The sequence below is a fragment of the Corvus cornix genome, chromosome 17, assembly GCF_000738735.6.
Source record: "Corvus cornix cornix isolate S_Up_H32 chromosome 17, ASM73873v5, whole genome shotgun sequence".
Lineage (NCBI taxonomy): Eukaryota > Metazoa > Chordata > Aves > Passeriformes > Corvidae > Corvus > Corvus cornix.
In genome coordinates, this window is record NC_046346.1 from 2,250,038 (window position 1) to 2,273,186 (window position 23,149).

Consider the following 23,149-nt stretch of genomic DNA (forward strand, 5'->3'; position numbering starts at 1 on the left):
AGCTGGTCAGGCTGTTTATGCTCTGGTTTTGTGCCTTGCTTTCATTGCTTCAAAAAGACACCAAAGTTGGACCTGTCCTGGGGGTACCTGAATGTCTGAGGGCACATCCTGAGCACCACTGTGGGCAAAGCCTTTGGGGCAAGACCACTTCCTATCTGTGCTCTTCCAGGTCCTGGTGGTGTCCCCCTCAGGACAGGGTCAGTGGTCAAAGCCAGATGTGTAGGGGCCAGAAAAATACAACTGGGAGACTGCTGCAAACTCATTCCACTGATCAGCAGTGATTAAACATTGCTGAGGGGCTTCTCTTCTCTGGCACTCAGGAGCTGGGTGGGTTCCTGCCCAAGTCCAGGGGGCCAAATCCCATCCCAGGGCTGATCCTCCTTGTCTTTTGTGGGAGCACAGGGCACAGGGATGCTGTAAGGCACTATTGGATCTGGGGGACAGGAATTCCAGACATTGCATCACTACGGTGTTTCAGTGGAGCCTCAAGAGAAGGCCACTGTGCAGAGCACACCGGGGTGCCCCAGGGCTCTATAAAGACCCAATTCCCTGGGTTTCACTGGAATTTTAAGTGATTTGCTGCTATCTGGTTGTAAGCAGCTGCTGCTGTGGGTAGGGAAGTTGGTGGAACACTTTGATGCCCCCGTGGCAGCGGGCAGAGCCCTGCGAGCTGCAGCTCGCGGTGCCTGGATTCCCGACTGCCAGGCTTTCCTCCGTCCCTGGGCGCTGCTTCTCCCAACAATGAGTTGGCAACTAAGATTCAGATTTCTGCACTTCTCTTCTGCTGCTGCAACAAAGGCAGGGAGATTGGTTTGGAAGTGATGAACAGTGAGTTTGAGATGCCTTGTCTCTCCCAAAGCCAGACATGAGCAGTGTTACCAAATTTGCAGCGACAATCGTCCCTGGGAGCTGGGAGTGGATTTCCAGGTGGTGGTGGAAGGAGGTGTGTGTTACAGGGTGTTCTCAGGATGCAAATGATTCCTCCCGATGATTGAAGCCAGTGAAATTTATTCTCACCTACTTTATTTACCTCCTTACTCTGTCTCTGAGTCATTGCAGCATCTCAAAGCTTTTGGGGGTTCCCAGTCAAAACAGGAGGAAAGGATTTGAATTCATCTGAGGAGAAACCACTCCACAGCTTGGGAGTAAAAAGGGGAATTCAGGGCTGTCCCTGGGCATCCAGGACAGGGATATTTTCCTGTGTCTGGTGACCTGCAGGTGGGATGGGACCAGCCCAGGCTGCCCATGTGGAGGTATCCTCTACCAAAGAGGCTTGGAGCTACTTCTGTGTGCCAGGGATTGCTGTGAGATGGGGATGGAGCTGGGAGCCTCCTGGCCATGCCAGGGAGGGCAGGCTCAGCTGCAGACCAGCTGCCTGGGCACTGAGACTCCCCTGGCACCAGGTGATAGTGACTGGAACCAGCCAGGAGAGGCTGAGTCTTTTCCCTGCAAGCCAGGTTTTTCCTGAGGCGGGTTTGTCTCTTGTGCTGGGGGGGTTTGAAAGGGAAAGGTGTGATGGGAAACAGCTCCATGGAGCACTCTGTGCTTGGGAAGGAGCTGCTGGCAGGGGGCAGGACATGTAAACATCTGTTTGGATCCCATTTCATGGACTGGTGATCTCCCTGTAGAACTGGAGGTGTGGGTTTAAAACACAAACAGACGTTTTTACAAGATAACCATGTCCTGTTTGTGCAGCTCCGCTGGAAGCAGGGGAAGCTCTGACCACTGCCTGTCCCAGGGCACACCGGGACTCCGGAGGGATTGCAAACATTCCCGTTCTGTATCTGCTTTGGACACACTGCCCCAGGCCTTGGCAGGGCTCTGTGTCCCCTCCCTGCCCCGTGGGCCCCCCTCACCTCCTTCAGTTGTGTTTGTTGAGCTGCCGATAACAGAAATGTGAACTGCTGAGGTTCGGGAGGAAGATTAGCATTGCAGAAGAGCTGGGCTTGGAGAGGACCTGGAGGGCTCTGCTCCGAAGCTGGACTGGCTTTAAAGTTGTCCCAGCTGGCTCAGGACCTCAGTCCTGCTGAGTTCTGAATATCCCACTGAACATTTCTCGGCTTCTTTGGGTGCCAGGTTCAGGGTTTGATCACTCTCAGGATGAATAATTTTTCCCTTGTTGCATCTTGTACCTGTTCCCTCTTGCCCTTCTGCTGTGTGTCCCAGAGGAGCCTGGCTGCTCCTTTCCTGTCGGGCAGCCCAAGGCAGCAGCTGGATCCTTCCCTGCCTTTCTTTCTCCCTCAGGCTGCACGCTCCCACCCCCCGCAGCCTTGCCTTGTCTCTCAGTTTGAGATATTTTTGGCAGCAATAAGTGGGACTTCGCTTCAGCCCTGTTACAGTCAACAAGGTGGCTGGAGCCTCCTCAGTGGGAAGGAGCAGCACTCTGCTAGGCCGAGTTTAATGCGGGGTTCTTGGAGGTAAAGCGCTTCAGAGAGTGAGGAATTCACCCAAATGTGTCTGAAAATAGAATTTCTGACTGATCCATGTCTGTTCCCCCCAGGGGCAGCCTGGTATTCACAAACAGATCTTGCTAAATGTGGTTTTTTTTCCCCGACGCTTGCACACAATTGAACCACAGAGAGGTCCAGTCTGGCCAGTGAAACCACTACAGCCACTCAGACCTTGCAGGAGCTCTCCAGGTGATGCTCTCCATGGGATACAATTCCCTGCTGAACCATTGCCGTGCTGCGGAATTCCCTCCTGCGGGGACAAGAAGTCAATTTATTTATTTTTAACATTTCTTTAACAAAAGCTTTTTCCAGCGAAGACCTTTCAGAGCCCTGTCTCTGTCCTCAGCAAATGCCATATGCTGCTTTGCTGCCTCAGCTCTGGGTGAGGTGGTTTTGTGCAGGAGAAATGCTGTGCCGGGGACATTCCCTGGGTGGGGTTTGCTCACCCCTGCCCTGCTCCAGCCTTGGATCTTCTGCTGCTGCTCTCCTGGCTGGGGATGAGGGTTTGTACCAGAAATCCGAGCAGGGCTGAGGCCGGGGGTGTCAGGATGGTCTGTGCCAGACCTGGCCCCTGCGCTGCTCTGTCTGAGCTGGGGCTGTCCCAGCTCTCCCTTTGTGAGGGAGGGCAGGACCCAGCATGGCTGTGGGAGCCTTTATGGAGAAGACCTGGAAGGGAATCTATGGGGTCCAGCAGGTTTTGATTATGAAGCACCTTGGCTTTGATGTGCTGCTGGGCTGGGCAGCCCCTGGCTGGGATGTGTTTTCGGCAGGGGGTGTCTCTGGATGGAAGGCACTGGAGTTGGCTGGCAGGATGTTGATCTCTGCCAGCGTGGCATCTCCCAGCCTTGCCCTGGCAGTACCCAAACCATGGGCTGGTCTCAGCGCTGGGGTCCAGCCACGCAGCCCTCCCGTGGGTCTGTGCCCGCTGTCGCCGTGGAGGGCTGAGCATCACCTCTCCTGCCAGCGCTGGGTGTGCTTCCCTTGGGCTCTTCCTCTGCCAGGCCGGGGAGGTGGCACTGCTCACGCTTCTGGGCATTTCTTTTGGGGGATGCTGAGGGTGTTTTCAGGGTAGGAACGGGGCAGGGAGCTCAGCTGCTGGGCTCAGCTACCAGGGCAATATGAAAATGCACTGCTTGATCCTGGTGATCAGGAAATGATCCCATATCCTGCTGGCAGCGCAGGGAGCTGACAGCTGCCATCCTTCACACTGAGCAGAGCCATTCATAAACACGGCAGCGATTCCACCCCGGGCTGCAGAGTCGGGGCTTGAGCCCGGCTGCTTCTTCTCCTTGCCCTGGAACTGCTGGAACTGCCCCGAACTGCTGGAATGGCCCCGAGCTCTGCTCATCCTCTGTTCTGTAGCCGCCCCTGTGTGCAGGGACAGCGCTGACATCACCGCGTCCCATCCCGGGCTCAACCCTGAGCTCCCTCCAGGTTTCGGGTGCGTTTGTGGCTGGTCCTGTGTCTGTGGTCCCCATCCCTCAAACCCCCGGTCCCGGCCCACTCTGGCAGAGGTGTTTGCCCTGGGGGCACGGGGCGATGCCACCCCCCGAGCTGGGTGCTGGAGGGGCAAAGGCTGAGGTTTGGAGGTGCTGAGCTCTCCTCCCACGGCTCCTGGGGAGCTGCCAGCACCGCTGAGAATCTCGGTGCCCTACATAGCACTGACAGGCAGACACGATCCTCACCTAAGGATGCCACACTCGGCACTTGGGCTTCTGCTCGGTTTATTTTAGGATCCTCGCTCCCATCAGGTCCCATCAGGGCACAGGGATTAGCGTGTTCCTCCCCCAGGGGAGGCTTTCCTGCTTGCTGTAAGAGTGGCACCCCTCAGAGTGGGCCATGAGGGTCCGTGGCACATCAGGGTCTCCTATCCCACCTCCAAGCTCATCCACAGTTCTTCCTCACTTGTCAGGACTGCAGGGACTCGTTTAGCTCATTAGCAAAGGCAGGGAGCTGTGTGTCAGAGCACCTGAGCATCTGGAGGGCCTTTTTACCCAGGCTTGGCAGGGCCTGCCCTCTACATCTACCTGAAAGGAGCTGGTAGCCAGGTGGGATTGATCTCTTCTTCCAAATAACGATCACTAGGACAAGAGGGAATGGCCTCAAGTTGTACCAGGGGAGATTTAGATTGAATTTGGGGCACGATTTCCTAACCAAAAGGGTTGTCCAACCCTGGCGTAGGTGGGGTCCCCATCTGTGGAGGGATTTAAATGACGTGTGGTTGTGGTGTCTGGGGACATGGCTTGGTGGTGGGCTTGGCAGTGCTGGGGGAATGGTTTGATGACAGATTTGATGATCTTAGAGGTCCTTTCCAACCTAAATGAATCTGTGGCTGACTCTGGGAGAGGCACAAGTCTCTGGAAGGTAACTCCAGGCCAGGCTGGACACTGAGCTGGGAACAGCCCGTCTGGCTGCAGCCAGCGCTGCTGCGGCTCTGGCACCGCGCCTGCTTCTTCCCAAACTTTATGTGTTTCAGTTGTGATCTGAGCTTTGCAGAGGACTGCCAAGGAAAAGCACTCCTGTGATTAAAGCAGCCCCCTGGGGAGGCAGCCGAGCCCACGCTGCCGGTGAGCTCCCTCCTGCCTGTGCAGCCGCTCCGGTGGTGGCAGAGCCCGTCCGTGTGGCACCTCTGCAGCTGTCAGCGAGCCCCTGGAGCTGCTGGTGGCTTTTCCAGGTGCCCACCTGCACTGCTTGCTGAGTTCCCCCAAACCAGGGCTGCTGGAGGCTCAATCCCCTTCGCTGGGGTCACCCCGCAGCCAGGAAGGGGGGCTGCCCTTCCCTCCCCTCTCGCACGAGTTTGTGAGCAGACGTGTGCCTCTTCCTCTCACTTTCCCCTTCCTCTTGCTCGTTCCTTCTCCCCCTCTTTACTTTCTTTTTTCATCTCCTTCCATCTGTCCTTCTCACGTCGGGCTATTTTGGGCTGAGTTTCTCACTGTCAGTATGGTAGGAACCGTGGTGCAGCTCCTGTCTCTGGAGGATGAGCACTGCTTTGGAAGCCTCCCCAGGCACTTACCTTGCCTGGCTCATCTTCACCCCCCTGCCTTGACCCCGTCTTGAAGGCATTTCGAGATCAGGGTGAAAAGGCATTAAATCCTTCCCAGAGCCAGAGGAGAAAGTCATCAGATTTAATACCTTTCCACCCCTGGTCTCGAAATGCCTCTGAGCCTTGCAAGTGGTTATTAAAGCAGCCTGGAGCCAAGAGCGATGTTGGCAGGTCATCACTTGTGTCTGTAACTTCCAGAGGCTTCAAGTCAAGGCGTGATTTGTTTTTTTGTTTGTTTGGAAGTGATGGCTGTAAATGGAATAGGAAATGCACCACCAGAAGTGAATTTTTAATGCTCTTCATTTACCAAAAATTCAGGAGACAGCGGTGAAGGCACGGAGTTTGCTGAGAGGGAATGGGTCCCTGTGTGAGCTGGGCTGAGCTGCTGCTGTGCTTTGCTGCTCTCCCCCTCTGAGCATCCTCGAGCACTTGGAACACAGGGACAGCATTTAGCCTCAAATTATCTGCACGAGGCACATGAGCTAAATGCCACCAGATCCTGCAGCGCCCTGGCAGAGCTGGAGGAGAGCTGGGGCTTGGGGCTGCCTTCCCCCTGGAGAGAAGGGACTGGTTCTGCTGCCCCAGTTCTCGGGGTACTGGAGCCCTGGGCTGCTGTTCACATCCCTGCCCGGCTCAGGGGGCAGCTGCCTTTGCTGGGAAGTGCTGGAGCCGGAGCTGAGGAGGCAGGATGAGGTGGAAGGTGCTGCTCAGCCGAGGAGCTGCCTGCAGCATGGGTGGGCAGGTGATTGCTCTCTCTTTTACATAAGCAAGGTTTATTATGGCTTTGTTCTAATAATAAATGTGCCTTTGTCTCCTCACCTTCGAATGAAACCTTCCCCTTTTGTCAGGGGCTGCAGCTTGAAAGGTGGGGGCAGACCTGTCTCTGAAGCATTGAGGTTTCTTCCCCCTCTGCTCCTCTCCTTTCTCCCACCTTCCCCTGCTCTGCCCTTCTGTCTGGGAGATGCTGCTCGTGCCAGCCAGGAGCTGGGCATCGTGGTTCATGGTTGGCAGCACCAGCACAAGGGGCCTCAGCTTTCCCTGCCTGGGGACAGTGCTTCTCTCCCAGCCCCAGGATCCCGGAGGGGAGCGGAGGTCGTTTCGCTGCCTGTGCCGGAGTTGTTTTCCATGGGCATGAGATGAGCTGAGGTTCATCTGCGCCCATGGAGCCAGAGCTGGATGGAATAAAAAGGTCAATTTGAAGTAGATTATCTAAAACACATTAAAAGCCAGCGTAACCTTTCTGACTCCATTAAGTGGCTTTAGTTCTGTACATTGTAAATCACTGTTAAAGTGTTTTTGGGATCTGGAAAATGGCTGTTTTCCTGATGAGATTTGGAATGATTTTTAGTTTTCTTAGAGAAATCTCCATATTTTCTCAGTGATTGGACTACTGATGAGAATTTGGGTGCTGGGTGGGAAGACGGAGAGGTTTCAGTGTCCGATACCTCAAGTCACCTCTTCCCTCTGTGACCAGCACAACAAAGTTCATTCATTTGGGAGCCAAAAGCACCTTTTTGTAACCAAAAAAAGGTTGTTTTATTGCATGGGCTTTAACCACAGCACAGGGTGGCCAAAGCCACCCTTGGGGACGTTTATGTCTGTCCACCACTTTGGACACCTTTTGTTCATGGTGCCTCCCTGTGAGTGAGGTGTTTATTCCCTGTGAGCCCGTGGCTTTGGGGGAAGGAATCCTGGGAATCTCACTGGCTCATCCCAGCTCTCCAGGACCTTCAGTGTCTGCAGGACCCCATTGATCTGTATGGTTCTGTGCCTTTGCTGTTTGGCTTTCAGGAGGGTTGCTCTGCAGCTGGAATTAGCTCCCATTCCTCCAGCCTTCCCGGCTGCCAGCTGGCACCAGATGAGGAGAAAACCAAATCATTTGCTGATTCTTTCCCTGTAAACATCTCTGTGAGGCATAAAAGGCCACTGTGCAAAACCAAACGCAGGCAGAAGGGCCCGAACAGCCCCTGCTGCTAACGTGGGATAATCCAATTTAGCTGGAGGGAGCCTGAGCTGGCAGCCTTCTTCCTGAGGCTCTGCTCTGCAGCTGGAGAAAATCTGGGATGTTTGGCAACAATAAATGCCAGGGCTGCTCTGAGGCACAGCATAGCTGCAAGAGCCACCCCCGGGCTTGTTCTTGCTGGGAGAGGTGGCACAAGAGACCCCTTTGGTGGGAATTAACTTAATGCTGCAGGAGGGTTGCAGGAGAAAGCTGGGAATGAGCAGGGAAGAGGGGGAATGTGGCAGGAGGGAGCAGGTTAGGAGCTGAGCCCAGAGGAGAAAAGGCTCTGGGGAGATCTTACAGCACCCTCCAGTACCTAAAGGGGCTCCAAAGGAGCTCCAGAAGGACTTTGGATGAGGGCCTGGAGTGACAGGACAGCGGGGAATGGCTTCACACTGACAGAAAGCAGGGTTAGGTTAAATACTGGGGAGAAATTGTTCCCTGTGAGGGTGGGCAGGCCCTGGCACACGGTGCCCAGAACAGCTGTGGCTGCCCCTGGATCCCTGGAAGTGTCCAAGGCCAGGCTGGATGGGGCTTGGAGCACCCTGGGACAGTGGAAGCAGCAATGAGCTCCTCCCTGCAGCCTCTGCACGGAGCAGAGCCCAGGAGTAGGAGCGGCGTAAATCCCGTCCCAGGGAGGCTGCTCCTCATAGCTGAGGGATGGATCCACTTCCCTTGGACTCGCATTTCTGTTGAAATGTGAATTTATTGCTTTTATTTAGTTTGAACTGTGCTGGAGTGCTGCAGACTCGTAAAGCAAAAGCAAAATGCAGGACAAATTACAGTCTGCAACAGCCCCCTTGGCTTGGATGATATTTCTTGGTGGCTCACAGTAAATAAGGAAAGGAGAGAGGGCGCTGCTGGAACAGGGAAGGGCTCAGGCTCAGTTAATGACAGGGACCCAGGGCCATCCCAGGGATGTCTTGAGGAGAGCATCATTTTCCCAAGGGGAATTTTCCCTTTGCAGCTGTGATTGCTGTGTTTCATTGGTCTGTCTGTCTGTCTGTCTGGGGGATGTACAGTACACGAGCACAGGCCCTTTGCCTCCCACCCGCTCTTGTTTTCCTCTGTGTTCTGTCTCCCCCTGCCTCGAACCTCTCATTGCCCTCATCATTCCTCCCTGTTTATTTGATTTGATTTGGTTTATTTTTTATTCTGTTTTCTTTTCCCTTCTCTGCTCATCACTCATGTCTGTAAAACCAGAATGCTGAGTTCCTGAAAACACCAATCCTTCAAAGTCTCATTTCTCTGCACCACGTGTGGCACCGATTAGAGGCAGAGCAGCGACGCACTCTGTGAGACTCCTTAAAAAGTTTTTTAAAAAGGCATAGAACAGGCATAAACCCCATTTTTATCCATGGAGCAGAGTCCTGAAAGGGACTGTAATTGGCAAAGCCACCAGAGCATCACTGGGAGCTGAGTGGGGACGTGTCCCAGGCGTGGCGTGATCCCGGCTGAGCGCCTGGGTGGCCTCTTGTCCCTCTGCCGCTGGCATTCCCGGCGGGACAGCCCTGCTGGTGCCGATTTGGGGCCGGGGCTGTGCGTTCCCTCACCCTCTGTGCTGCTCTCGCTCTTAGGCCTCACGCCGAGGATTTCAGCGTGGATTCCTCCTTCTCACAGTAAGTTTTCCGCGTGCGTTTCCCGGTGCCGCGGGGAGGGACAAGGGATCATCACTTGCCGCGGGGGAAAAGCCAATCCTGTTCTCCAGAGAGCAAAAACCCCTTGGAATTTGGGGTGTTGTGTGCACGGTGAGCTGAGTTTTTTGGGCAGAACCTGCTACTGAGAAGAGTTGGCTGTAAATTTCTGTGGGTTAAAGTGGATGGTGCATCCATGGAAGTGTTCCAGGCCAGGTTGGATGGGGCTTGGAGCAGCCTGGGATAGTGGAATTGTCCCTGCCCATGGCAGGGGGTTGGAGCCAGGTGACCTTTAAAGGTCCCTTCCAACCCAAACCAGTCAGTGGTTCCGTGATTTTCCTGCTTTTAAGGGGGCAGATAAGCACAAGATTTGTCCTTTACTGCTCTCGGCACCAGGGAGTTGAGTATGGGAGCAGCAAACCCTTCCGCAGTGATTCCCACTGTGGGGAGGACTCTTTGCTCCCAGGAACAGAGAAGTTTCTTGGGGAAGAAGTGATAGCAGCAAATGGGCGATTATCCCTTAATGATGAGCTCCTCATTAAACAATGCAGGTTCATCAGCACAAGCAATTACAGGAGCAGACTCATGAGTGTCAGTCTCCAATGTTGCAAAACAAATAGGCCAGAGGAAACACAGCGTGTCATCCCATTGCTGCTTCCCTTTCGGGGTTTGAACCTTGAGTAGAAGAAGAATTATTTTATTGAAGAGCAAGTGGTGCCACTGCCCAGCCATGAGCAGCATCCAAACCTTGGATAGGAGATGCTGCCTCATCCCTGGCAGTGTCCAAGGCCAGGTTGGACAGGGCTTGGAGCAACCTGGGATAATGGAAGGTGTCCCTGCCCATGGCAGGGGGAGGAACAGGATGAGCTTTAAGGTCCTTCCAGCCCAAAGCATTCTATTATCTACAACTTGAACCCCTGAGTGTGCCGCTGTTTCCTCCAGTGCTTGGTTTGGTGCCTGGAAATGAGCTCTGCAGCTGCTGAACACAGTGGGAGAGGGATTACAGCTGCCTTCAGGGAATGAGGAATCGATAAAAATCCCATTTCCACTGCAGTGTCCTCCCTAATAAAAAATTATATATATATATATATATATATATATATATATATTAAAAAAAGAACTAAAAGTCAAGGAGAAGATTTCTTTTATAGCCCTTCAGGCCCACGAAGCCCTTCCTGTCAGCCCCTGTCCCACTGGCACACGAGGGTTTGTGGGATGAGTTCAGGGCATGGTGCAAGATAAACGGCCCTGGAGGGGCCCAGTCCTGGGCAGGGTTTTTCCTGTAGTGGCTGCTCAGAATTTGCTTTTCATCCCCCAAAAATAAAACTGCAGCATTACTGCTGGAGCCAGGATGACATTACCTGCACCCAGCTGGGTTTAATTTGCTGCAGAGTGGTTGGCAATATCAATTCTTTCTTTGGGCAAAAAAATCACACTCCATAATGAAACAGGAGATGTGTTTTCTGTTTGATTCCCATGGTAAATGCATGAAACCTTGAAGAAACGAGTCTTTGAGCTTGGGGGGCAATGTGCCACAGCATCCTGGCTCCCTGGGCGGTGTTTGTTCATGTGGGACTCCATTCTGCTGATCGTGGTCTGTGATGTGCCTCAGCATGGGCTGTGCCAGGGAAATCATTCCTGAGGAGCAGCTGCCTTTCCACAGGGCTGTGACAGTGCTGAGGTGGCTGTGACAGTGCCATGGTGGCAGCAGTGGTGCCACAGCAGCTGTGGCAGTGCCATGGTGGCTCTGGTGATACCGTGGTGACTCTGACAGTGCCATGGTGGCTGTGGCAGTGCCACGGTGGCTCTGGTGATACCATGGTGACTCCGACAGTGCCATGGTGGCTGCAGTGATACCGTGGTGACTCTGACAGTGCCACGGTGGCTGTGTCAGTGCCAGAGTGGCTGTGGTGATGCCGTGGTGGCTGTGACGGTGGCACAGTGGCTCTGGTGATACCGTGGTGAGTCTGACAGTGCATGGTGGCTGTGCTGGTGGCACGGTGCCTGTGCTGTAGTGGATGTGACAGTGCCTGTCACAGGCTGATGTGGGACCTGCTGGGTGCCTCAGGGCTGGGTGCTGCTGTGATCCATGGGGATCATCTGGGATTCTGGGGTGAGGCGGGGAGCAGCTTCAGTGTTGCACCTACAGAGGGATGAGGGATGAGAAAATTCACTAAAAATGGGCAAATTTGCCCTGTTTGCAATACTCAGCCTTTTGGACCATGCTGACCCTGCCACTGGTGTCCCCAGTGCTCTCCTGTACCTCCCTCAGGACCTGAACGCCCCCTGAGAGAGACCCCTTCCCTTTCCCTTCCCTTTCCCTTCCCTTTCCCTTCCCTTTCCCTTCCCTTTCCCTTCCCTTTCCCTTCCCTTCCCTTCCCTTCCCTTCCCTTCCCTTCCCTTCCCTTCCCTTCCCTTCCCTTCCCTTCCCTTCCCTTCCCTTCCCTTCCCTTCCCTTCCCTTCCCTTCCCTTCCCTTCCGTGGGTCAGCAGCGTTGGCCGGGGGGTCTCTGTCCCCAAAGCAGGGACACACAGCCCCAGCTCCCCGTCTCTCCCTGTTTGTTTTGCGCTTCCTTGTTTAAAAACGGGCCCGAGATTTATTGGAGGAGCTGCTGCAGTGGGAGAGCTCCGCGGGTGTTTGGTGCTGCCCTGGGGAAGCGGAGACATCCCTGGGGGCTCGGTGGCGAGGGGAGCGTGCCCAGCGGCCCTGGGCTTGTGGCAAGGCATCAGTCCTGCCGGGATGGGTGAATCCCTGCATCTCCCGGCCCATGAGGGACCCGGCGTGGCAGGAGCAGCCCCCGGAGCCGATCCCCCCCCCCCCAGTTTGAAGCCGTTCTCTCGCCGGTGCAGCCCTGCCGAAACCACAGCCCTGCTCCTTTGAGTAATTGTTCAATTACTGCTTATTGAGCGTGGGGGCAGCTTGTTCCCTGTCTGTGCCTTTGGCAGGCGCCCAGGCTGTCTGTGTGCACACAGCTGTACAGCTATTCCCATTCCCATTCCCAAAGCCTGCTCCGGGAGCGGCTCGGAGCGCCGGCGAGCCGGGAGCTCGGCTGGGCAGGGCTGGAGCTGTCCCCGTCCTCTGCTCACCCCGGGGTGGACGGAGGATGGCAAACACAGGGCACAGAGGCGGGCAGGACGCAGAGCTCACCCCGTGCCATCCGTCTCGCTGTAGCTTCTGTATCCAAACACCGAGAAAATGGTGGGAAAAAGTGAAAAACATCCCAAAGGGAATCAGGAGCTGCCTGGGTAGTTCATGTAGTTCATCAGCGGGTACCTGAGCGCCAGCCTGGCAGGTTTGGTGCTTTATTTGGGAAGGATTTTGGCTCTGCTCAGGTTCCTGCTGCCCACAGCGCCCGGCTGGCACCAGCTGCTCCCGGTGCTGAGCGAGGGGCCGGAGGCAGCCTGGCCATGGCACGGTGCCTTCAGAGCATGCTGCCTTCTGCACAGCCTCCTCTGCTGCTCCTCGAGGTGCTGCGAGAGGAAATGCTGCAGACCTGCACTGCCCGCCCTGCTCCTCACCTTCCTCTCAGCTGGTCTGGTGCCCACAATCCGTCCCCAGGGAGCCCATCCGGGCCAGCAGCACATTTCTGTAATTCCAGACGGGGCTGCAGCCACTTTCCTTATGTGTTTGATCCGTGTGGGTTTGCAGAGCTGTCCTCTTGGCTGAGCTGGAGTGGAGGGGTGAAGTGGGCTCTCACCTGAGCTGCCCTGGCAGAGGTGGGTGCTGACACCCCCCAGATCGCAGAGATTTTGCTGGTTTGTTGTTTTGTTTGTTTGTTTCAAAAAAAAAAAAAAATCTGAAGAGTCTTGTTTGCATCCTGCTACATGATGGCAGAAATTCCTTAAGAAGTTTCCTGGGACCAGAAATTGTCCCAGGTTGGGTGGGCATGGGAGCAACCTGGTCTAGTGGAAGGGGGTTGCAATGAGATGAGCTTTAAGGTCCCTTCCAACCCAACCCGTTCTGGAATTCTACTGAAACCAGCATTTCCCACCCAGCTGAAGTGTGAGGGGAAGAAACGGAGCTGTGGGGAGAGGCTGAGGGTTCTTTTTCCCTATCAAGAGCCTTATTTATTTGAATATTTTATTTATTCAAATAAATAAGGCTCTTCTCATGGCAATAAGTGACTGATACAAAATACTTCAAAACCACCCTGGGCAGCCAAGTCCTTCTGCAGAGAGCAGCAGGGAGCAGGGGAGCTCTGGGCAGGGCTGGCAGCTCCCTCCCTTGGCTGGCCGCTGGATTTTGGGGCCGTCTCAGCTTTCAGGCCGAGCCCAGCGACTGTCACAGGCCGAGGGGATCGGAGGGAGCTGCCTGTGCCCCACTGCCCATGTAAGTGTCCCGTGGATGCAGAGGTTGGGGGTTTCTCCACCTCCCCTGCACTGCCTGTGTGGGGGGCTGCACCTGGGTTCATAATTTCTGTGTTTTCCTCCTTTTCTAAAGCTTGTCCCAGCTCTCTGGGGAAAGTGAAAGTGGTGGAGCAGGGGCTGTGCTCCTCGGTGTCTGTTTTAATGCCAGTGGGCTGGCATGTGCTCGTCCCAGCCTTTCATCCTGCACTTTTCCCAACAAACTATTGTGTCTTTTTTTGGGAACTCATCATCTTACAACAAATTGCCTCTAATCTTAGATTAATAAAGTACAATAAATAACCGAGCAAAGAAAATGAAGTCGCTCAGGCGTTATGAAGTGCATAATAGCAGTAATTACACTTCCAAGCAGAGGGCTGGTATCTAAACTTGTACCGGGATCGTTGTTTGCATGGCCTGGGGGGGTTCAGCAGGGGCGAGGGGGGGGAAGCTGTGTGCTGCCTGTGGGGCTGCTGCCCCTTGGAGTGGCCTGGGATGGGCTGGCACTGGGATTCTCGGACAGTGAGGAGGATGCTGGGATGGTGGGAAGGATGGTCCCAGTGGGAGGGATCCTTGGCCAGCAGGAGAGATGCTCGGACAGTGGGGACGATGTTCCAGGTGGGAAGGATGCCCCAGGTGGGAAGGATGTCCAGCCACAGCAGCAGGGAGGGGACACTTCGAACACCCCTTCCTGGCTGAGCTGCTGCGAAGGCAGAGCTGTCACGGTGTGTTTTGGGGTGGTAATAATGCAGGAAGAGTTTTGCTCGATTTTTATCTCCAGTTAACTTCCTGACAATGAAATTAAAGGGTACATTTGACATGATACCATCTCCTTCCCTCAGCTGGAAATGGAGCAGGAGCTTTGATACTTTGGAATGGTGCTGCTGCCTGGGAAGGACCATCCCTCATCCAGCTGCGGGATGTTGGCTTCACCTGCAGAGTGGGACGCCCACAGCGCTCTGGGGCTCAACCTTGGCAGGCTGTTTGCACAGGAACATCTTCCTTCCACATTCTTTTATTCCTTCATCTCTCTGCAGTGCTAAACACCCCCTTCCCCCCAGCCAAGACATGGCTTTTGCTGCTTTATTGCTTTTCCAGAGTTCCTTCTTCCTGCAGCCATCGGGATGGATGAATATGTGGGCTACTTTATCATAAAAAGTTAGATCTAATAATTTAGTTCTTTTATCCATCAGCAATTACAGTCCTTTTCTCGAGGTGAGCCACAGCTCTACAGATCAGTGAACCATCTGTCTGGTGACAGAGATTTATTCTGCTGTTTGTTGCTTTGATACGAGACAAATGTCTGAGAGAGGAATCGTGCTCCCTGAAGTCTCCGGCTCCTCAAGGCGCTTAATCCTCGGGGACGCTGATGAATGGGGTGCTCAGCGCTGCTGCCGGAGCTGAAAGCCGGTTCCCAGCACTTCCTGGGCATTTTTAATAAGGAGAAGGAGCAATTATCTTGTGTGCAGTGTTGTGAGCAGCAGTGACAGCTGATTTATGCCCTGACACAGAAAAATGATTTGCCGAGTCTGGCTCTGGGAACAATTAATTTTAACACGTGTAAAGGCTGGGCTTTGAGGCTCTGCATTAATGCTGTTTGCTCCTCAGGCATCGTGCCGGTGAGCCAGGGCTCATAAATACCCCTGCTCTCTCCCTGCACTGGGGCCTGGGGTTACCCACCTGCCTCCCTGCTCCTTTCTCCTGGTGACCACTGACCAGGTGTGGTGCAAAGCCCCTCCCTACCCCTTAGGCCGGCTGGGGCGGAGCCCAGGATGAGGGACCCCCGAGCAATGAGGGTCTGATAAAACCCCTTCCCAATTTGCTGCCTGCTCAGCTGGGCACGAACGCTCAGTAAATATTTATCCCTCGGTGTCAGAGCGAGGAGCAGCTGCTTCCCAATAAATCAGGATCCGGTGGCAGCGCCCGGCCGAAGCCGACACCTGCGGGATGGGGTGGGCTGGCAACGACTGCCGCCGGGAGTTTGCTCACCTTGCTCCATTTGCTCAGCCTTGGCTGGGGAACACGCCTGATTCATGAGGTCTCGATGCCCTCTTGCAGGCAGTTAAAAAAGGAGTAATAACAGCAGCGCTTCCTTAGGACGTGTTGAGTGCCGTGAACGGGGGAAGCGATCGCTAATTCACCTCACCCCACCGCGGGCCGGACGGGAACCGCTCCGGGCTTTGCCTTGCTCAGTCCGAAGCCTTGGCAGGAGGAGCCGCTCGCGTTTCACCGGCGCTCAGCAGCAGCAGCAGCGCGGTTTAGGGTGATGAATAATGAGTTTGCAAAGGGCTGCGGGCGTTTATAAAGTGCCACGAGAGGCGGCGGTGGAGGAACTGAGCTGGGACCGGTTTTGCCCGCACGCCCTTCATCCAGGTGCGCCGATCCCAGACCCTGCTGACATCCCTGGGGAGGAGCCTCCAGCCTCGGGGAGGTTTTCTCCCATCCCCATGGCCGTGGGCACCCGCCCGGGATGTGGGACTGGCAGGGGGCTGCGGTCGGGGCCGGCGGGGGGGCAGGAGAAGCCGAGGAAGGCGGGGATGGGACATTTCCAGGTTCACCTGCGGCTCCTCGCTGCCGGATGCTGTGCAGTGCCCTGGCAGGTGGCTCTCTGCCCTGGCACCTCGTCCCCGTGCCACGAGTCACCACCAGTGACCCTGGATGCCAAGTGATGTCTGGAGCTGATTGTCAGCTCCTGGGTTTTTCTGGAATAGCCAAATGCGGTATCTTAGCAACAAAGGGAAATTTTCTCCTTTGGGAGCCGAATTGTTTTTAACAGCTTCGATGCTGAGTGTTTCTCCTCCCCGGGCAGAGCTGGGGCATACTGGGGACACTGCCCTCTCCAGCTCCTGCTCTGCTGCAGCTGGGGGGGCTGGAGCAGATAAAACTGGGGGAGGCTGCTCCAAGGTCGCTGCTTTTGTGGGAGGTTTTGGATGTTGTAAAGTGCGTGTGAAAGGAGAACTTTGTGAGTCTGCTGTCAGCTGGTTGTGTGTGAACGAAAGCCCAGCCCTGGGCCCACAGCAGAGCTGGCCCGGGGGTCACATCTGCTGCTTTGGTGGTCACTGGGGCTCCCGGCTGCTGGTTTGGGGCTGCGGCAACAGCCGGGAGCCCGAGGCTGAGCCCGGGATCACTGTGGGATGCCAGCGGGGTCACCCAGCTGGGGTGGGGGGACAGGGTGGCTCCTGGGGGGCTCCTGGCCTGCCCTGCCGCCCCGCTGACGGGCCCCTCTGGGCGCTCTCCCCGCAGGGTGCAGGTCGAGTTCTACGTGAATGAAAACACCTTCAAGGAGCGGCTGAAGCTCTTCTTCATCAAAAACCAGCGATCGAGTGAGTGCTGCGTGCGCGGAACGCTCCGGGAGAGCCGCGCTCTGTCCTGCGGGATGAGAAGCCATTGCCATCTGCTGGTGGCCGTGTCCCCGCGTGTCCCCAGCCCGGGGCTGCTGCCGCCTCTCGGCCCCTCTGTTGGCCAGCTCGGTTTGGGGGATGCTTTGCGTGGGGAGGAGGGGATGCCCCCTGCCACCTCTGCTCCCTGGGGACAGCCGCAGCGTGACAAACAGCTGGGACAAGCTGGCTGGGAGCAGGGTGGGTGTCAGGGAGCAAATGTCCCCGTCACGGGCTGGCTGTGCTCCCCTGAGGCTGTGGGGACAGCCAGGGCAGGCTGCGAGTTACCCACTCCTGCTCCAGCCATCGGGATTAGTCTCCACTTGACTAATGGTGTTTTTATTTTCTTTCTCCGAGATGTCATTAGCTGTCTGGAGGGGGCCTGCTCGTTAATTTATAAATGCACATTTTCTTTTCCTGCCTGCATCCTGTTGTCTTGTTAAAAAGCTGGAGTGCAGCACAACAGGGTGCCCACGGGGAAGTTTTTAATGAAAATGTGATGAATTTCTCACTTGTAATTTGAGTAATAACCCAATGAACTGGCTGGGGAGGCAGAGTGGATAAAGCAGCAGCTTTCCCTCGCTGTCCCTGCTCCTGCAAGCTGGTTGTAACGTGGTCAGTGCTGGTCTGGTGCTTTTCAGTGGATGCCTGCTAATGAGTGGGACACACTCCAGCAGCTCCTCATTTGTCTCTCACATCTATTGGGGTCAGCAAGGAGCTGACAAATCTTTATTTCTGTGTTGGTGTCCTGTATATGTGGACATGTGGAGACCCAGGAAAAGCGTGGGCAGTGCTGCTGTCCTGGGGCTCCTGCAGCTCCCCGGGGATCAGAGGGCTTCTGTGCTCTGGGGCTGTGCAAAACTTGTGGGGTTGTGTTGTGGATGCAGAGGGTGCCCAGGGTGTTTGGGATCCATGGGGTGCTTGGGGTGCCCAGGAATGCTGCCCCATCCATGCTCCCCTCCACCGCAGGCCTGAGGATCCGGCTCTTCAACTTCTCTCTGAAGCTGCTCACGTGCCTCCTGTACATCGTCCGTGTCCTGCTCGACAACCCTGAGGAGGGCATAGGCTGGTGAGTGCCCCCAGGCTCCCCAGCCGAGGCAGGGCTCAGTGTGGATGCAGTGGGTGGGAGGATGGGTTTTTTCCTCACTCCAGCTGTTTGAATTGATAGTTTAACAAAACTTCCCAGGCCCAAGGCCTTTGCTCCCTGCTCCAACCCTGCGGATGGGTGTGGGGGTATCTGCTGGCCCTGCGCAGTGCATGGTGGAAAAATTCAGGTCGTGTTCATTTCCAAATTCTGCCTGACTCTGTCAGGGCTCAATGTGGCCTTCAGACACAGGCGAGAGCTCAGTGACTCCAGGGCATCACCATGCAAATATTGTCTGAAGGCTAACGCCCTTGAAGACATTTACACTAAATCCCGTTTAAGCATTTGAGAGGGAAACACGCTGTGCTGTGTGGATCCTTGAGGTGATGGATGATTCCATATCTCAGCTTTGTGCTGGGTTTCAGCATAAGCCTGTTTTTAATGCGTCCTTGCTTCCTTCAGCTCATGTACAATGTGGGGTTTTTCCAAGAGCTAGGAGAACTGGCGATCTGATTTTCTCCTTGTAAAGGCTGCAGATTACCAAGTGCACCTGCACGTTCTGAAAGTGCTTTCAGACCTGTGAGAGGGGAGCAGGCCACAGATGCTCATCCTTGAAAGGTTTAGCACAGCTGCAGTTCAGGGAATTCCACTTTCCTGAGGGTGTGTGGCAGCAGCAAGGCTGGCCAGCAGGAGCACATCCCTCACAACAAGGCAGGGAGAGCTTGGCTCGGTGCTGCCTGCCTGGCAGGGTGCTGGGGGCCCAGCCAGCCTTGTCCCAGAAGCTGCAGCTCAGCAATTTTTTGCTGATTGTAACCTGGTAATTCCCAGTTCCCAATTCCCTGCAGCCCTGTGTTCCGCACTGTGCCAGGGAGGATCAGCATCCCACAGCACCTCAGGTAGGGGCTGAAGCACCTGAGGGGTTTTATGCTCCAGTAATGGGATGTTTAAGGCTGCCTGGGCAAGACTTGTCCTGTGGAAAGCCCTGGCTGTAGGAATCGGGGTGTTGGATCCATGGAAATGTTGTCCAGTGCTCCCCCAGCAACAAGGGCCCCTCGTGAGCCCGGGGAGTCAATCCCAGCGTCCCTGTTCCCTCCCTGACTGCTTTTCCCTGCTCTCTCTCCTAGTTGGGAATGCGAAAAGCAGAATTACACAGCGTTCAACCAGTCCACCAACATAAACTGGTGAGTGGGGAGCTGCTCCAGAGCTCGGGGTCATCTCTGCCAGGATGTGGGAATGCAGGGATGGAGGCGGCTGCTGCTGGCAGCTGCCTGAGGCCATTTCTTGCTCGTGGGGCTGCTCGAGGGATGTGGAGCAGCATCCCAGAACCAAATCCATTGGTAAATGCCTGTGGCTGCACCCTCGGGAATGGCTTATTCCCAGTGCAGGGGCTGCTCGAGCAAACTGCAGTGGGGAACAGCAGCTCCTGCATCAGTGATGGCCTCGGATTTGCGTTCGGTGGGGGGTAAGGACACCGACAGCTGGGCCACAGCTCAGATCCCCTCTGGGTTTCCTTTGCAGGTCACACATCTTTTGGGTGGACAGAAAAACGCCGCTGTGGGCCGTGCAGGTGAGCAGCCCTGGATGGGTGTGCAGGAGCCCAGGGGAGATGGGCTTGGAGCTGTGCCCCACCCAGGGGCTCCCCGGGGCAGGGGGGGCTCGGCGAGCTCTGATCCACTGGCAGCACCTGGAGAGAGCCCTCGGAGCCTCCCCTGTGTGTCCCTGCAGGTCAGCATCGCTCTCATCAGCTTCCTGGAGACCATGCTGCTCATCTATCTCAGCTACAAGGTGAGAGCCCGGGGCGGGAGGGCACAGCCCGGCTCTGCCCCTCGGCGGGAACTCATCTCTCCTGCTCAGAGCTGTCTGGAGCCTGCAGCGTTTGTCTCGGCGATGTCTCAGCTGGCTCTGGATGTTTTCCTTTCTCATTCCCCCTCGGGCTGCTGGATAAGCGTTGTGCAGAGCAGAATCTCTTCTTTTTCTGCTTTCTCAGAAATCCAGACCCGTTTAACGCAGGTTCACTGTTTTCAGCGTCAGGCTGACACATCCCGAGTTTCCTCAGGCTGGGCTGAGCTCGGCGGGGTGACTCCTGCTCTGCTGCCCCCGGAGGGAGTGGCACCGCTCCAAGCCAGACAAGGAGCGGCACAAGCTGACTCATTTGGACCAAAGCCCCTTAAAATGGCCAAAAAAAAGTGACCTTAACAAATGGCATCTTCTCAGGGACCAGGGGAGGGTTGGCAGCAGAGGCTCGGACCCTGCGTTGCCCCCGGTCTGAGTGCCAGCGGTCTGTAGCTGTCACTGTCACTCTCCATCCTTGCATGAAGCGTTGTTCCCCAGTTCTGGGCAGCAGCAGTGGCAGACAGAGGGATGTGGTGGCTGTGGAGAGGACTGAAGAGTTTGGGAATGTTTCCTGCCCTCAACGTGGCTGCCAGCACCACTGCACCTCTCCTGGTTCCTGCACCCTATTTCCCTCATCCGGCAGAGTCTGTGGCAGAGTGCGGTTGTTTTAATTGTCCCCTGGCAAATTTTTCAGCTTATTTGATTCTTGTTTGTTTTTAATCCCTTAGGGGAACATCTGGGAACAGATTTTCCGCATTTCCTTCATCCTGGAGATGATCAACACAGTGCCGTTTATCATCACGGTGAGTGTGTCCTGGTGACATTTGAAAGCGGCTCTAAAGTGTAGTCAGTGCCGAGTTTTGGTGGTGAAATAAAGGAAAATGAGTGTCTGGCCAAGTGGTATTTAAGGCTGGCAGGAAATTTTTCCTTCAGTGTTTTACAGTATAATGACTTTCTCTGGAGCGTTATCCCAAAACCCATCCTCCCTTTTCAGCTGCTCCGCTGCAGCCAGGGAAGCAGGGCTGTGTTTGGTGGTGGCTTCTGCTCAGCTTGGAGTGGGATCCTTCCACAGAGGGTGGATTGGCTGCTTACAGCTCTATTTTTCAAAAGAACATGGATTTTTCTGTGAATAACCCTTGCTTTTGTAGATATTCTGGCCTCCTTTGCGGAATTTGTTTATTCCCGTGTTTCTGAACTGCTGGCTGGCCAAGTACGCCCTGGAGAACATGATTGTGAGTGACCCTTTTTGTCCAGCTCCTCGGGGATGGGGAGGGCAGCAGGACTGGGGGGGACCCTTGGCTGCCCCCAGCTCTGGGGCAGGATTTGGAGCTCGGGGTATGCAGCCATGCCAGGGAATGCCAGGCTGGAAGGCGAGGCTGTGACCAGGAATCCCTCAGTGCCTGAAGCACGCCAACTCTGCTGGCTGCACATTGACAGGGGTGGCCAGGGGTGAGGTATTCCAGCCACTCCCATGCATCCCAGACCTGCTGATGGGAACGCACACCCGTTCCCAAGGGCTAAATCCAGGCTTGACCTTCACTGGGGAGGGCATTGCTGGAGCCAGCAAGGCAGCAGGTGGTGCTTGGAGGATATTTCCCCTCAGGCTCTGTGAGCTGCTGGGAGCCCTCCCCTCTCTCCCCAGAACGACCTGCACCGAGCCATCCAAAGGACCCAGTCGGCGATGTTCAACCAGGTGCTCATCCTGATCTGCACCCTCCTGTGTCTCGTGTTCACGGGGTGAGTGTTGTTCTCCGTTTCACTAAACCCCCTTCCTGATCTGGGAATCCAGCTGTGCCCATCCCGGGGTGGCTGGCAGAGCTGGGCTCTTGCAGTGCTCACACCTTCCCCTGTCCCGCAGCACACTGAACACCTTGAGGGGCTTTCAAAGTCAAACTAATTATCCTCCCTAATTCTAGGGTTCTAACAGGAATTTTTTAGCAGATGTGAGGGTGTTGTCAGAGGGAGCTGGGGGATGTGGAAATGTGAGTCTCCGAGCAGGGCTGAGGGCAGGGACAGCAGCTTCCCACAGGGACGTGTGTGGGGTGGCTCATTGACCAGGGATGGCTCATTCATCAGAACCCATTGCACTCCAGGGTCCAGCCAAGCTCTTCCCCCCCCCCAAGCCACAGCTCCTGAGCTCATTTTTGTAATTGCCCACTGGTGCTCTTGCTAATTAACTGGGCCCTTTACCCCCCACATTGCCAGCATCAAGGGTGTTCCTCTGGGCAGGGGGAGCAGAGCTCATCACTGGCTATTTAGCTCCGAATGAGGCTTTGAATCCTCCTCTGGCTCCCTTGGTCTGGGTTTGAGGCATATTATACCATTAAGTTGCTGAATGGAGAGGAAATGAGGCTTTTAGGTTCATGAGTTTTTGGCAATAAAGACGATGCTCTGATGTGGATGACTAATGCTATTTCAGAGCTCAGTGGTGCTCCCAGCCCTGCTGCTGGATGAGTTTGGGGGAGGGGGGGTACAATTTGGGCCCAGGAAGGCTTGGGTGATGCTTGTGTTTAGCAAGATGGCTTTGAGCTGCAGGTTTGTGGGGTTCTGCTGCCCCGTGTCCTGGGCAGGGCAGCCCCTGCTGTGATGGGGCTTTTCCCTTCCAGGACCTGTGGCATCCAGCATTTAGAAAGAGCAGGTGAGAAGCTCTCCCTCTTCAAGTCCTTCTATTTCTGCATCGTCACCTTTTCCACTGTGGGCTACGGAGATGTGACACCAAAGATTTGGCCTTCCCAGCTCCTCGTCGTCATCATGATCTGCGTGGCCCTGGTGGTGCTGCCGCTCCAGGTGAGACCCGCACAGCTGCGGGCTGGGGGACCACAGAGCCTGCTTTGGGGTGGCCCTGCCGGTGGGGACATCAGCTCTGTGCCCTCTGCAGTTCGAGGAGCTCGTCTACCTGTGGATGGAGCGGCAGAAGTCGGGCGGGAATTACAGCCGGCACCGCGCGCAGACGGAGAAACACGTGGTGCTCTGTGTCAGCTCCCTCAAGATTGATCTCCTCATGGACTTCCTCAACGAGTTCTACGCCCACCCACGCCTGCAGGTGAGGACCAGGCTGGGTCACACGGCACTGGGTCACTTGCTGGGCTCACAGCCTCGCTGGCCCACAGAACCCTGACCCACGGTGGCCTCTCTCTTCCAGGATTACTACGTGGTGATCCTTTGCCCAACAGAGATGGACATCCAGGTGCGGCGGGTGCTGCAGATCCCCCTGTGGTCACAGCGGGTGATTTACCTGCAGGGCTCTGCGCTGAAGGACCAGGACCTCATGAGAGCCAAGTGAGCAGAGGGACACACTGCACATCCCCGGCGAGGAATGTCACCCCAGCTGCGTCCTCGAGTGCCTTTGCTGGGTCTGGGGGGGGCTGGCAGTGCCCTGACTG

At 55.6% G+C, this 23,149-nt stretch overlaps 1 protein-coding gene across 14 annotated transcripts in view; it reads left to right on the top strand.

The window, feature by feature from the left end:
* KCNT1 (potassium sodium-activated channel subfamily T member 1) overlaps positions 1–23,149 on the top strand; it is a 77,405-nt gene that overhangs the window by 37,694 nt on the left and 16,562 nt on the right. For 10 of the 14 annotated variants that reach the window (XM_039561961.1, XM_039561964.1, XM_039561962.1 and 7 more), the window contains 11 exons: positions 16,716–16,795; positions 17,819–17,918; positions 19,058–19,114; positions 19,452–19,500; positions 19,659–19,718; positions 20,495–20,569; positions 20,915–20,998; positions 21,409–21,503; positions 22,373–22,553; positions 22,645–22,809; positions 22,909–23,045. In XM_039561961.1, the coding sequence (XP_039417895.1) occupies positions 16,716–16,795; positions 17,819–17,918; positions 19,058–19,114; positions 19,452–19,500; positions 19,659–19,718; positions 20,495–20,569; positions 20,915–20,998; positions 21,409–21,503; positions 22,373–22,553; positions 22,645–22,809; positions 22,909–23,045 (1,083 nt within the window). Of the gene's footprint in view, positions 1–9,072; positions 9,115–16,715; positions 16,796–17,818; positions 17,919–19,057; positions 19,115–19,451; positions 19,501–19,658; positions 19,719–20,494; positions 20,570–20,914; positions 20,999–21,408; positions 21,504–22,372; positions 22,554–22,644; positions 22,810–22,908; positions 23,046–23,149 lie in introns of all 14 variants that reach the window. The other 4 variants (XM_039561968.1, XM_039561975.1, XM_039561973.1 and 1 more) reach the window with 1 other exon arrangement.